Here is a 15,259-nt window from a genome sequence, read left to right as displayed (position 1 = left end):
GGTAAGGAATTCAGATTTTTTCTTCCAGTTCTATGACTTTTAAGTTTTCAATGTTCTCTAAGAATTATTCTAATGGTTATTGAATCTACAAACAACTTCATTGTTGTTCACTACCTCTCTCTGAAGATGTCTAGATTTTACCTTTTTGAAAAAGGGTATCTATAATCAGTCCTAGACATCAAAATATGTACATTTTTCATATCTCTAAGTAGTGATCAGGAAGAATATACAAGAGTACAGATAAATTATTTTTCAGTTATCAGACATGGTAATATCAGGTAGGAATTACCTTGGGTTCAGGGAGTTCTTCATAACTCCGTAATTCTTAAAAAACAGTATTTTCCAGACTACTCCATCAGTTTGTATTGCCCATCCTGAAACACCAAGCCCATTAGTAAAGAAACTAGCAGGGAAAACAAAGAACAAACAATATTATCATCATTAATAACCAAAAAATGGTGAGTTTTTTATGGAAAATTCTTATGTAAAAATTATTCAAAATTTATGCAATGCTGCATGGGGCATACTTATACTAAAAATATTCATTTTTTAACAAACATTTCATTGCACATTCTCTTCCTGAAAGAATATTTATTTAACATTGTCTAGGCATAATTCTAATAAAAATTATTTATTTTTGTGAAATTCATTTGTGTCTGGACATTCTGTGTTATATCTGGCAATCCTAACCTTAATTTGATGTTGTTGTTTATTGCTGTTGAATTGGCTCTGACTTATGGTGACTCCAAGTATAATAGAACAAAATGATGCTCATTCATGTTCCATAGTCATTATTGTAGGTATGTTTATGCACTTTATTGGTACTATTGTGTCAATCCATCCAGTTGAGAGTCCCTTCCTCTTTGTTGACCCTCTACTTGACCAAAAGTGATGTTCTTTTCTAGCAATTTGTCTTTCCTGATGTGTCCAAAGTATGTCTAACCTTAAAAAAAAAAAAAATTAATAGATTTCATTAAATTAATTTTGTGTTGAATTTTCAGGTATTCCTAGTTCGCACTTCACTTGTGTAATCAAATGCCAGTATCAGTTCCTATAAAGCAAGTGGAGCTGGAGCTCACTCTTAATTTATAGGATTTAATGTCCTAAAAACACCATTGAGCTCCATGGAATCCTAGTTAAGAAAAGGGAAAATTAATGTGGTGAAGCTGAAGGGGTAATTTGTGAGTGGCCGTAATAGTGTCTGCATTCAGGTGTTAGGAGTGATAGTTAATGACCAAAATCTACCTGATAATCAGAATCAAGAAGAATTTTACCCACTCACCTTGAGTAGAGAATCAGATTTGCTTTCCTCAAATGACTCTCATGTTTTCTTTGGTAGGATGAATTTATGATTTCCCTTCCCTTTGCCATATTCCCCAGAGAATTAGCATGCATTTCATTGATTATGCTCAAAATATCAGAGGGACTTAAGAATTTGCCTGGATGTGCCTGCTAATCATCCAAGAAAACCTACATATTCCCTGGTGAAAAGAAGGAAGGGGTAATTGAATGAAAGAACAAAGCATAATTCATGCATACAGTCTCATGGAACCTATCTGATGTAAAGGTACTAATTCATTTACACAGTGAAGAAATATAGACACAATGGGGAAAAAATGTATATCAGCTCAATCTCAGTAAAACTGGAACAGTTGCAAAGTCAGGATGAAATAATAAATGCCAGTGTCATCATTACATAGGATTTTTCTTTGAATTTATTACCAAAAGAAATATGTAGAAGGCACTTTGCTACAAATATATCAGTTAACTTATACCTATGTTAAAGCCATCATTTAACTTGTAATCTAACCCATACTATTTCCATATTTACTGGGTAGTGTAAGTGCTTAACACACTCTACTGCTAACTAAAAAGGTTGAAAGTTCAAGTCCACCGAAAGGAGCCTCAGAAGAAATGCCTGGCATTCTGGTTTTTAAAAAAGTTAGCCACTGAAAACTCTATACAGTACAGTTCGTCTCTGACACACATGGGGTTGCCATAGTCAGAATCTATTCTAAGACAACTGGTAATCTCATATTCAGAAGAGATTTAGCTCAGCTGAAACATGTAATTTGCCTGAAATTACATATTAATAACTAGAGGATTTGAAATTAAAACTTTATCTTTCCTGTCCCACACCTCTAAATAAGGTTATATTTACCTTTCCTTTCATATGACAAACCCATAAGAATTATTGTAATGCAATCAGTTACCACGTAATTGTCCAAGTTGAGGAGTTCCTTAGCTACCATATCGGCCGGGTTGGATAATGTTCAGTAGAACCTCATAGTGAGTCAATTTTACTTGTAAGAAGATATATCTCATCTCATAAAATTTTACCCATGCCTCCTTCCTTGGGGACTTCCGTATGTACAGGAATTGAGGAAACGTGGTATACGATGAAACCCAATGATCAGAACGGTACACACTGATGAGTTTTGACAAATGCGTTTTATTTGTACCAACATAAATCAAGATCTAGAACATTGTCAATACAAAGAAAGTTCCTTCATGCTATGCCCTCTTCACACATGACCACTTATGTCACTAAGGGATTAGCATTATATTATCTCCAGGCAACTCCAGTTCTGAGTTCTGTCACTAGATTTCTTTTCCCTGTATCGAAATTCACATGAGTCAAACCGTACATTAAACACTCTCAGTTTGTCTTCTTTGAATCATCATATTGTGCTTACATTTAACCATATTGTATTTGTATTGGTGTGTAGTATTCTACTTGTGAATATATCACAATTCTTACATACCACTTGAACTTAGGCTTATAATAAAACAAATCTAGCACAATCATTCTTATATATTTGTGGACATATCCTCTAATTTACCTTGGTTAGAGAAGATAACTGAAGAAGAACTGTTGTGTTTAAATTATGGTATTGAATATTGAATATACATGGACTGTCAGAAGAACAAAGAAATCTGTCTTGAAAGAAGTATAGCTGGAATGCTCCTTAGGAGCAAGGTTGACCAAGGCTTCCTCTCACTTATTTTGGACATGTTATCAGGAGGGACCAATTCCAGGATAAGGAAATCATGTTTAGTCACTGAAAAAGAGGAAGACCATCAACAAGATAGACTGACACAGTGGCTATAGCAATGGACTCAAACATAGCAATGATAGTGAGGGCAGTTAATAACTAGAGGATTTGAGATTAACACCTGTTATCTCCTAGCCCAAATCCCTAAATAATTGATATATTTAACTTTTTCTCTCATATGGTAAACTCATAAGAATTACTGGAATACAATGTGTTACCACATAATCCAACAATGGATACCACCACTGTTGGATAAGGTTTAGTAGAACTGAATAGTAAGTCAAATTTATTTGTAAGAGAATATATATTTTCTCATAAAATTTTATCCATGTCTTCTTTCTTGATGACCTCCATGTGTGTAAGAATTGAGGAAAATTTGCATACATGAAACACAGTGATCAAAAGGGTACACACTGATCATTTTGGAAACACTATGTCCTTCAACAAATGAATGGATAAAGAAAATATGGTATATTCATTAAATGAAAGGTTGTTCAGTCGTAAAAAAATGTTATAGTGATACATGCTATGATGCGGATGAACCTGAAATATCTAAGGCTAAATGAGAAAAGCAAAAAAAGGAAGATCACATATTGAACTTTTCCATTTATATGCAATAACCAGAATAGGAAAATTCACAGGGACAAAGAGCAGATTAGTGGTTGTCAGGGGTCATGTGAAGGCAACCGGATAGAGGAGAGATATCTTAATCCATAAAAATTTTTTTTTTTTTAAAGGAGGACTTTTATCAGGCTGATATAAATTATTTCACCCTAGGTAAATGTGTTGGTTGCACAATATTGTGAATATAATAAAAGTCACTGGAAAGAACACTTTTAAATGGTTCATTTTTTGTGTTGTTCAATTTCACTTCAATAAATAATTATAAATACACCTCTCACCTCTTTACTGTATTTCTTGTCTATTAATGCTCTATTGATCAAATTCTTCATTTTAACCATTTCTTCTGAGTTCTAGAATTTTAAGAACGGTATTTTTTCTGCATAATATAGAATAATGTTTAAGTTTCACAAGATGTAGATATTTAGAATTTGGCTTAATAAATATATAAGTTTATATTGAATGAAAGATTGTGTTAAAAAATCAATTCAATGTGCACTTTGTATTAGCCCGGACCAGACCCAGTGTCGTCGAGTCAATTCCGACTCATAGCGACCCTACAGGACAGTGTAGAACTGCTCCGTAGAGTTTCCAAAGAGCGCCTGGGGGATTCGAACTGCCGGCCCTTTGCTTAGCAGATGTAGCACTTAACCACTACGCCACCACTTTATATTAGACATTGCATTTTTCTTCATTGCCTTTATACGTACATAATACATGCACATATATATCGATACACAAGCTCAATCACGTGCTGTTAAGCAAAAGGTTGGCTGTTGAAACCCACCCAGGAAGACCTGCAAGAAAAGCTTTGTGTTCTGCTTATGAATAATCACCCCCTGAACCCTGACATAACAGAGGTCTATTCTGACACACGTGTGGTCAACATGATTGGAAGTTGACGTGGCAAAGGTAGACATATAAATAAGAGTGTGTGTGTTTCTTTTATCTGAAATTGATTTTTCGAGCTCTTAATTTCCCTTTTTGTTGATTCAGTACAGTCTTAAATCATACATATATACGTATATGTACATATAAGTCATATAAAATATACTACAAATTAAAATACATAAATCTGTAATTTTATTCCTAAATATGGTGTTATGATTACATATATAGTTTTCTGTTTAACTGTTTTACCACAGTAGCTTTCCTGACATAAATTACTGTTGTGATTTCTTGAACAATTTTGAGTCTTTCCAAAATATATAATCATTCTGCATTTCTGATGACATTTCCATTTTAGTTCAGTATTGAGTATTATGCATATTTTCTAGCTCCGTCAGATAGTATAAAATTTCCAAGAAAATATGTACTTTAGGTATAACATACCAAAGTTTGCACTTCTCTAGATGAATGGAACGCATCATTGTGGAGACCAGAATAAAATCAAGGTGGGGTAAGGACAGTCATCATTAGGGTGAAATGTCTTTACATTCTTGTTTTACCAGCCATCTTATTGGGCTATTCAGTATTTTTCTAGAATCCTGTCTATGCCAAGGAAAAACAGAGAGTAAACACTATTTCGCTGTTGTTTTGTGTAAATTATGACACTTGATAAGGGTTTTGTAATTAACCTAATGAAGATGAAGACAACATGGAAGTTAGGAAAATTTTTTGTTTGAAGGGAAGAAAGTTTGAAATATTATAAATATTTTTCCCCAAAGTCTTCTAGTGAAAAAAAAGAAATTAATGGTGAAAGTAACTACTACTTCAGTAGAATAGCTATTCATTCAGGTGAATTTAGCTAACCATCCTTTACATCCTCTACAAGTAAAGAGAACAATATCCACACTTTACCTTTAGTAAAATATGTGGGTGTTCAGCAATAAAATTGTTTCACTCTTGAGTAACATGTCCTATTGATACATTGTTCTTCCTTCTGTACACATATAATATTCTCCAACACATTGAAAATATGAATTAGAAAGTATGTCAATATTTTCTCTTGGTTTTACAATAGTTTTTTAATCCTCATAATCTATAACAATTATTATCTTTAATAAATACTTTAGTCCTTCACATCAGGCATCCTTAATATCTTTTTTTTTCACTTCCTTCTCTTCTCCACCCTGTCTCTCTTCATTTTTCAGTATCTTTTTTTTCTTTTCTAACTACTGTCTGTGTGTGAAGAATAGGATAGTGAGAATCAGCATGCAGGGCTAGTTATCTCAGAAGGAAGGAAGCCAAATTAGATGATAGCAAATCAAAATTACCTAGCACACATCACAGATGTTGGAATATAACATAGATAAGAAGTGATTATCACAGGAGAAGAGACAGAAGGCTAATAGTCTATTCATGGGGTCAATATGAACACAGATCATGCTTTGTCTCCAATTTTGATTAAAATCTTATATTAGTCTCAGAAAAGACATGAAAACAAGTTTTAAAAGATTCCTGTCAAAAAAAAAAAAAAAAAGAAAGAAAGAAAAGAAAACTCAATTGAAACAAACACATAGTTTACTGAATAGTTGCAGAATAAATATTTCCGTGGGGGAACTATGAGGTTCTAAGTTCTGACAGAATCACATAAGGAAGGAATGAATAGGAAGCAAGCTGTGATGAGGAAGAACTGGTATTTAATTTGGGGTATATATTATGAGAATTAATTTGGATGTATATATAAAGTATTTGTTTCTGCATTTAGTTAGTCTTAGCTCTGGTGCCAAAGAGAATGTTATTCTGCATTGTAGAAATATCATCCAGTGATATCTGCCTCAGAACAGTATCGCATTTTGAATACTAAATACAAAGATTTCATGGATTCTTAATGATCCTGTGGAAGGCATTTTTCACCTCTTTGTTCCTTAAGCTGTAGATCAAGGGGTTAAGCATGGGAATGACTAAAGTGTAAAACACTGAGGCCATTTTGTCAGTTTCAAATGAATGAGCAGATTTGGGCTGCAAATACATGAAGAGCAGGGTCCCATAGAACACAACCACCACTGTCAGATGAGAACCGCATGTGGAGAAAGCTTTTCTCCTGCCCTCAGCAGAATGCATTCGAAATACGGCTAACAGAATCAGCAGGTAGGACAGCAGGACAACCAACAAGGTGGAAATCATATTAAATGCTGAAAACATTATGATCAACAGCTGTACCTCTTGTGCATTTGAGCAGAGCATAGGTATCAGGGGGACATCATCACAGTAGAAATGACTGATGACATTAGAGCCACAGAAGGTCAAAGTGAAAATCTTAATGGTGAACATAAGGGACTGAAATGCACTATAGAGGTATGGAATACCCACAAGCACATGGCAACGTCTCGGGGACATGATAACATCGTACAGCAGAGGGTTACAGATGGCCACGTAGCGGTCATAGGCCATGACCGACAAGATGAAAAACTCACTGATAATGAACAAAAGGAAGAAAGCCAGCTGTGTGGCACATTCATAATAGGAAATGATATTTTGATTCACAACAAAATTTACCAGCATCTTGGGACAAATGACGGTAGAATTACCAAGATCAATGAAGGCCAGGTGTCTGATGAAAAAATACATGGGTGTGTTTAGGTGGGAGTCCACCTTGGTCAGGGTGATCAGGCCTAGGTTTCCCATCACTGTGATCATGTAGATGAGGAGGAAGACCCCAAAAAGGGGCAGCTGCAGTTCAGGGCACCTTGTGACTCCAATAAGAATGAATTCAGTCATCACCGTTAGGTTCTTTTGGTCCATTTAGTTCAGTTATCTTTTCGGGAAAAAAAAAAAAAGAGGGGTTGGTATTATCTTTCACACAGCACCAACTAAACAACAGAAGGCAAGAATTCTACCATTCTACCACTGAGCCACCGATGCTCTCTTCCTTCATATGTGTGGTGAAAAAACATTAATTCCTATGTCTTATTTTAAAGTTAAAATAATCTTTAGAATCTCCATCTGAAAATATGAGGAATTCATATAAAACACATTATTTATTGATACAGCATAGATTAAGTTCTAAATTGGGTCAACATAATTTGTTATTTATATTCATTAGTAATAAACACATAGTTTTGCTACTGTAGAAATATTATATTTTATTTTATTTACACAATGCAACAGCAGTATATTGACAGAGAACTGCCAGAAATTCAGGCCAGCCTCAGAAGAGGATGTGTAACCAGGGATATCATTGCTGATGTCAGATGGATCCTGGCTGAAAGCAGAGAATACCAGAAGGATGTTTACCTGTGTTTTATCAACTATGCAAAGGCATTCGACTGTGTGGATCATAACAAATTATGGATAACATTGCAAAGAATGGGAATTCCAGAACACTTAATTGTGCTCATGAGGTCCCTTTACACAGGTCAAGAAGAAGTTGTTCGGACAGAACAAGGGGCCACTGATTGGTTTAATGTCAGGAAAGGTGTGCGTCAGGGTTGTGTTCTTTCACCATACTTATTCAATCTGTATGCTGAGCAAATAATAGGAGAAGAAGAATGGGACATCAGGATTGGGGGAAGACTCATTAACAACCTGCGTTATGCAGATGTCACAACCTTGCTTGCTCAAAGTGAAGAGGACTTGAAGCACTTATTAATGAAGATCAAAGACCACAGCCTTCAGTATGGATTACACCTCAACATAAAGAAAAGAAAAATCCTCACAGCTAGACCAATGAGCAACATCGTGATAAATGGAGAAAAGATTGAAGTTGTCAAGGGTTTAATTTTACTTGGATCCACAATCAACAGCCATGGAAGCAGCAGTCAAGAAATCAAAAGACTCATTGCATTGGGTAAATCTGCTGCAGAGGACCTCTTTAAAGTGTTGAAGAGCAAAGATGTCACCTTGAAGACTAAGGTGCACCTGACCCAAGCCATGGTATTTTCAATCAAATCATATGCATGTGAAAGCTGGACAATGGATAAGGAAGACCGAAGAAGAATTGACGCCTTTGATTTGTGGTGTTGGTGAAGAATATTGAATAGACCATGGACTGCCAAAAGAATGAACAAATCTGTCCTAGAAGAAGTACAAACAGAATGCCCCTTAGAAGCAAGGATGGTGAGACTGCGTCTTGTATACTTTGGACATGTTGTCAGGAGGGATCAGTCCCTGGAGAAGGACATCATGCTTGGCAGTGTACAGGGTCAGTGGAAAGGAGGAAGACCCTCAAAGAGGTGGATTAACACAGTGGCTGTAACAATGAGCTCAAGCATAACAACGATTGTAAGAATGGCTCAGGGCCAGACAATGTTTAGTTCTGTTGTGCACAGGGTTGCTATGAGTTGGAACTGACTCGAGGGCATCTAACAACAACAGCAACAATCATTTTACTTTAGGACACTTCTGTTTTTTGTCTGAGAATATTTGTAAGATGTTGATATTCTTAAAGAGAGTGAAAGAGATAACATGAAATTAATGAAACTTAAGTTTTTTGGCCCCTTATTTGCTCTGGGCCCTTCCAAGACCGTCAGCAAGACCTTAGCAATGCATCCACATAAGTGATGTATCTTTATTAGTGTTGTGAAAGTAGAATATTTTAACCATTATCAGTTAATGGCACATTCACTTGCCATTTCAATCTCCTCTCCATTATACTTCACAAAATGTCAGTAGGCATTTCTAGGGTCAAAATGAATGGGAACTGAGTTAATGATACTTTATTTGAGGCTGAGAAGACCTATCTTTACGGCTCGAAACACTGACATGGATAATTTAATAATGTTTTCATTCTGGTGTTAGGACAGCTTCTAAGAACATGTCTAGCACCCAGTTTGCTGAAACATATCTTTAATTTAAGAAAGTTTATATTTCTACATTTAATAATATTTGTCATTAAGGTCAGTTTGTTTATAATCTAATTTTGTTTCTATTTCCTTTCCATTTAAGTAATTATGTATATTTCTGTCTCAGTATTTATAAGTGTATTTGTTGTTTTAATGAAAATCTTCAAATTTATATAAGCTTCAAGACACAGAAGACCTGGATCCACCCCTGTTAAATTGATGGTTTATATCAGTGTTTGGAGATTTGGACTATTTAAAATGTATATGATCCAGTTCCTCTAACATAATGACGTGGAGATGAGAAGCTCCATAAGGCATTTAGAATATGTACTTTTGAATTTATAACATCATATATCGCAAATTATCAATTTTTTTCTGGACCTCTACAATTGAGAATTCACAGGGTAAAGGACTGTGATTTCCAAATGTCTTAGTGATAACACCAGTCCCTTCATTTTATAAAATTTTACAAAGAAAGTCATTTAATCAAAATGGAAATGCCCTGAATTGAAGTTACTGAAGCTTTTTTAGCTTAATCCAGTTGAATTCCCTTTTAACCTCTTCTCAAATTCATTGCCCACTCAAAGAAAACCTAGTATTCTATAAAGCTTGATTTTTGATTGGAACAGTAAGTAGATTTCCAAATCCTCAGTGACATAAAATACAGTCTAGAATTATTATAATGTAATAGAATGCCCAGGTTTAGCCTGTGAAACTATCAGGTAGAAACTTATGGGCCCCTGACAAGGTCTTAGAATATGGTGGCATGGAGTAGCTGAAGTCCTGACATAAGCTACAGGGAAATATCTGCTAAGGATAATTTTTTTTATCCTGTGGCTGGCTGGAACTTTCAGGAGACAGGTAGTAATTCTAAGAATCTGCTAGTTTTTGGTTCAATTTTTCTACCCTGATCCAGGAGGTTGGGGGGGCAATACTGGAGATTGTGAATCACCTTCACCCCTTCTTCCTAGAAAAGGTTTTCTGCTGTTTCTGCACTTAGCTTCACACTCCCTTCTAGGTCTTTCCTCCCCCACAGCATTTAAAAACTTTATCTCAAATTTGCTACATCACAAGTCCTGATATCATAGGTAATTACTGTAGAATTCTAGATTGAGCAAAGAAATTCAAATTTCTAGTTCCACCCTACTGTCTTTAATTCTTCAATGTTCTCTAAGAATTATTCTAGTGTGTATTGAGTCTGTTAACATGTTCAGTGTCATTTACTATCTCCCTCTTAAGATGTCTGGATTCTTTGTTCCAGCTCATTCTCCTTTATGGAAAAGAATATCTCTGATTTGTTCTGGACAGCTAAATGTGTATATTTTAAATATCTCTGGGTAGGGATCGTCACTGAAGCAGACAGAATATAGAAGTTTGTAAATGAATAAATGATTTTTCAATCCTGAGACATGATAATATCAGGTAGGAATATTTTAGGTGCAGGGAGTTTTTCATACACTATAACGATTAAAAATCATGCTATTTGTCAGTCTACGTCATCAGTTTGTAATGCTCTGAAATCCTATAGTAAACAACTAGTACGGAACAAAAATAAACATCATTATCATGATTGACAACAACAAAAATTGTATGTTTTCACAGGAAATTCTTATGTAAAAATCAGATGAACTTGGTGTACTCTTTTACTAACAATATGCATTATTTAGCAAATATTTCATTGGGCAAACTTGCACTAAAAGAATATTTATCAAATATTGTTTTTTATCATATTTAAACTAGAAAAAATATTTCGTTTTGAGAAATTCCAATATATCTTGGTGTTCTATGCTGTATCTGGCATCCTAACCTTAATTTGTTGTTTCCATGTGTTGCTGCTGAGTTGGCTCTGACTCACATTGACCCCATGTGTAACAGAATGAAATGATGTCCATTCCTGTGCCATCTTGGTATGTTTGAGTCTGTTGTTTTGCCTACTGTGTCAATCTATCCCATCGAAGTGTCCATCTACTTTGCCATCCAGTTGGCTCCCTACTTTACCAAATAAGATGTCCTTTTCTAGGAATTCTTTCCTGATTATATGTCCAAGGTATGCCTAACCATAAAAGATTATATTAAACTGGTGATGAAATTTTTGACATATTTCTAACTCCCTCTTCATTTGCAGTAATCAAAGGCCATGATTGTCTTCCACAAATAAAATAGAGCTGGGGCACACTCTTAATTTATAGGTTTTAATGTTCTAAAAACAACATAGATCTCCATGGAATTCTAATTAACAAAAGAGAAAATGAATGTTTTTGGTGAAGTTAAAGGGGTAATTTTTGAGTGACCGTAATAGTGTCTGCAGTTACGAGTCAGGAGTCATGGTCAAAATCCACATGACAATCGGAATAAAAGAAAATTCTTATCCACTTACCTTGAGTAAAGTATCAGATTTTCTTTTCTCAAATGATTCTCTTGTTTTCTCTGGTAGGAAGAATTTATGATTTCCCTCCCCTTTCTGATGTTCCCTGAAGAATTAGCCTGCATTTCGGTAGATGTGCCCAAATCATCTTGACGGGATTTAAAAAATATCTTGCTGTGTCTACTCATTATCTAGCACATCCTGCAATTTCCCCAGTGAGAAAATAAGGGGTAATTCAGTGAAAGAAACAAAACAAAAGTGATCTATATAGTCCCATGCAACCTACATAATGTGAAGGTACTCACTCACATACACAGCCAGGAATTATAGACAGAACAAAAAACAAAATTAGATGTCAACTCAATCCCAGTAGAACTGGAAGTGTTGTGAAGTTATGATGAAATAGTTGATTCCAGTACCACCCTGACTTTGGATTTTTTTCTTTGAATTTATTATTTAAGAAAAATAGGGAGTAAATATTGTGTTATAAATATATCATTTAACTCATACATATATATATTTTTTAAATCCATCATTTAACCCATATTTTTAACTCCTATTATTCCCATATTTCAGAGGACATCTAGCCTAGTTAAAATATGTAAACCTTGTGCTACTTTCCAAGGTACCTGACAAGGTTGATTGTGATGGAAAAACAGACCATTTGAACTTCCTGCTTTGTCATACTCACTGGCTTCTCTTTAGGCATAAAATTTTTAAGAGCAAAAAATGAGACAATACCTAAAAAAATACAACCAGATTACAAAAAATACTGAGCTCTGCTCTAAGGATTTATTGAACTTATTTAGTTGATCAACTGAGGTTACTCAGGTCATTCACTATTTCAACAAAAAAATAATGGCTAATCAATACTTTCTTGAATTTTATTGTATATTTCTGGGGAGAGAATCAGATACTACACTGAAATCATGCTGTTCCTCCACTGCTCTGGCCTCTTTCTTCCGCTGCAATACAGACACAATAAAATTCCTTTCATTCCTCCACAGAGTGTTTTCACTTTTTTTTTTTTTTTAACCCTGTTGTGGATTGAATTGTATCCCCCCAAAATATGTGTTGTAATTCCTAACCTCTACACATGTGGCTATGATCTCATCTGGGAAAAGGGTTTTCTTATGTTAAGGAGGTCATATGAGTGTAAGGTGTGTTTCAGGGAAATCCTTTTGGGATATGAAAAGAGAGGGTTAGTCACAGAGCAACCCATCCGCTTTGCCTTACAGCTGATTCCAACTCATAGTAACCTTGTAGGACACAGTAGACCTGACCCACAGGGTTTCCAAGATTGTAAATCTTTAAAGAAGCTGACTGCCACATCTTTCTCTCACAGAGAGGCTGGCGTATTCCAACCACCAAGTGAACTTTCAGTTAGAAGCTGAGCGCTTAACTACTGCACCACCGGTCCTCCTTTGGCACAAAGCAAGCAAACAAATGAAGAAGAAGATACATACTGCATGAAGATGGCCAAGGAACCAAGGGACAGAAGCTGAGAAGAGTCAAGGACCCAGAGCCCACAAAGAGAGAAAACCCTCACTTTGATCCAGTCCCCAGAATTAGGACTTTTAGCCTCCTAAACTGTGAGAGGAGATCTGGTGGAACAATGGTTAAGAGATTGGCCACTAACCAAAAACATCCCCAGTGGGAATCTACCAGCTGCTCCTTGGGAACCCTATGGAGAGTTTTACTCTGCCCTGTAGGGTCACTACGAGTCAGAATTGACTTGATGGCAACAAGTTTGGTTTTGCTTTTGGTAAACCGTGAGAGAATATATTTATTTCATTAATTCCACTCACTTGTATTTCTGGTACAGCAACACTAGATAACTAAGACATACCTAAGCCTTTCTAGTCATGAAGCACAATATTCAAGATTTACGTCATGCAGAAAATGGTTGCCATGCATTTAATAAGGTCATAATTTCCATCTTAAATTAGATAAGGGTATAAAGATTTCCAGTCAAAATGCGTTCAGGATTATATTCCCTTCAATTATGCAGCAATTAGAATAGGTTATTCCCAGAAGGAACTAGAAAATTGCAAGGTATATAGGAAACAAGAGTACTCAGACATTGGACAACAAGTAGAATAAGAGTGTCATTTCTACAAGAAAAGAAGAAGGAAAGTGAATCTCATGATATTCCTGGCTAACTGAACTAAGGCACTTTCTAGCCTGATAATTGTCTTTGAGAAATTTTACATCTCTTTGTAAACTATAGGAAACTAATAGTTTAGTTTTCTACTCACATGTTGGACTGGTTCTCACTACATAACTTATGCTGTTCCTTATGTTTCCAAGTGTAATCAATTATCTGAAGGGAAAGTTAGAAATATAGACCAATGATGTAGAAATAGGAGAACAAACTATTGTTCATTTAGATACAGAACTAAGTGGAAGTTTGAAAGAACTAACTGAATACAAGCTTGTAAACTGCTTGACTATGGCAATAATTCCTTTAGTCATGGGCACTACACATTCTTAGGTTTGGAGATACACTTTAGGATTGCAAATGGTATTAGACGAATAGTATTAAAATTAAAAGATTCAGTGTCATAAATCCAGCAAGTTATCCCTTCCCTATCCAAAGAACTATCAGAAATTAGCAAAATGACTTTACAAAATAGACTAGCTTTAGTTATATGTTGACCTCAGAAAGATGTGTTCGTACTTTGATTGTGTTACAATGCTATGTATACCAAGTGTAGTAACAGCTGACACCCATGCACAAGGAGCTGCTAAATCAAAGAAAATAAAACCTGAAACACCATGGGATTTATCTCCTGTCTGAATTTTGTTTCCTAGGGTCTTCGACTCAGAGGAATTTTTCAAACCTTGACTATTGTCCTCTTAGTCATTCTTTACAATAATCATAATAAAAAAAAGCCTTTGCCATCAAGTCACTTCCAATTCATAGAGACCCTATAGGACAAAGTAAAACTGCCCCGTAGAGTTTCCAAGGAGCACCTGTTAGATTCGAACAGCTGATGTTTTGGTTAGCAGCTATAGCACTTAACCACTATGCCACCAGGGTTTCCTTTCATTACAATAGCCTTCCTAAAATGTATAGTATCAAGGATCAATTTTAGCCAATCAGACTACAAATGATATCCACCATCCTCATTCTGCAGGATCAGACTTTCGATTATATTAATGGAGATTTTTACTAAAGAGTAATCAAAATTTTTGATCATGACCAAGAGGTGGGGCTGTTAAATATAAGGAAACTGAAGCCCAGATAGACACAATTATTGAGCCTTCACAAACCCCTCTTTATAGTAAGACATATGTTAACCATAAAGTCATTCAGTTTATCTTGTGAAAATAATTTCACTGAAAAGTGAATTAATCTTTGCCCTTATTTCCTGAGAAGATAATTATAAACCTTTGGAGTTTCCTGAGTAATTGAGATATCTTGGCCAGGTCACAAAGCCCACCTGGCAAACTCAGGAAGGCCAGATAGGATGGTTTAAATATTAAAG

At 35.3% G+C, this 15,259-nt stretch overlaps 1 protein-coding gene across 1 annotated transcript; it reads right to left on the bottom strand.

Annotated features, from left to right (window-relative positions):
* Positions 1 to 6,437: 6,437 nt before the first annotated feature.
* On the bottom strand, positions 6,438 to 7,364 carry LOC126080533 (olfactory receptor 8K5-like). The gene has a single exon (XM_049891736.1). The coding sequence runs from the start codon at positions 7,362 to 7,364 to the stop codon at positions 6,438 to 6,440; it is 927 nt and encodes a 308-aa protein (XP_049747693.1).
* Between the last annotated feature and the right edge of the window lie 7,895 nt (positions 7,365 to 15,259).

The sequence above is a fragment of the Elephas maximus genome, chromosome 7 (genome assembly GCF_024166365.1).
Source record: "Elephas maximus indicus isolate mEleMax1 chromosome 7, mEleMax1 primary haplotype, whole genome shotgun sequence".
NCBI classification, from domain to species: Eukaryota; Metazoa; Chordata; class Mammalia; order Proboscidea; family Elephantidae; genus Elephas; species Elephas maximus.
Note: the sequence above shows the minus strand (reverse complement) of the source record. Positions and strands in the feature narration are given on the sequence as shown.

What these genes read in the sequence shown, in the direction of transcription:
- LOC126080533 (XM_049891736.1), bottom strand. Translation starts at nt 7,364, where the DNA reads ATGGACCAAAAGAACCTAACGGTGATGACTGAATTCATTCTTATTGGA.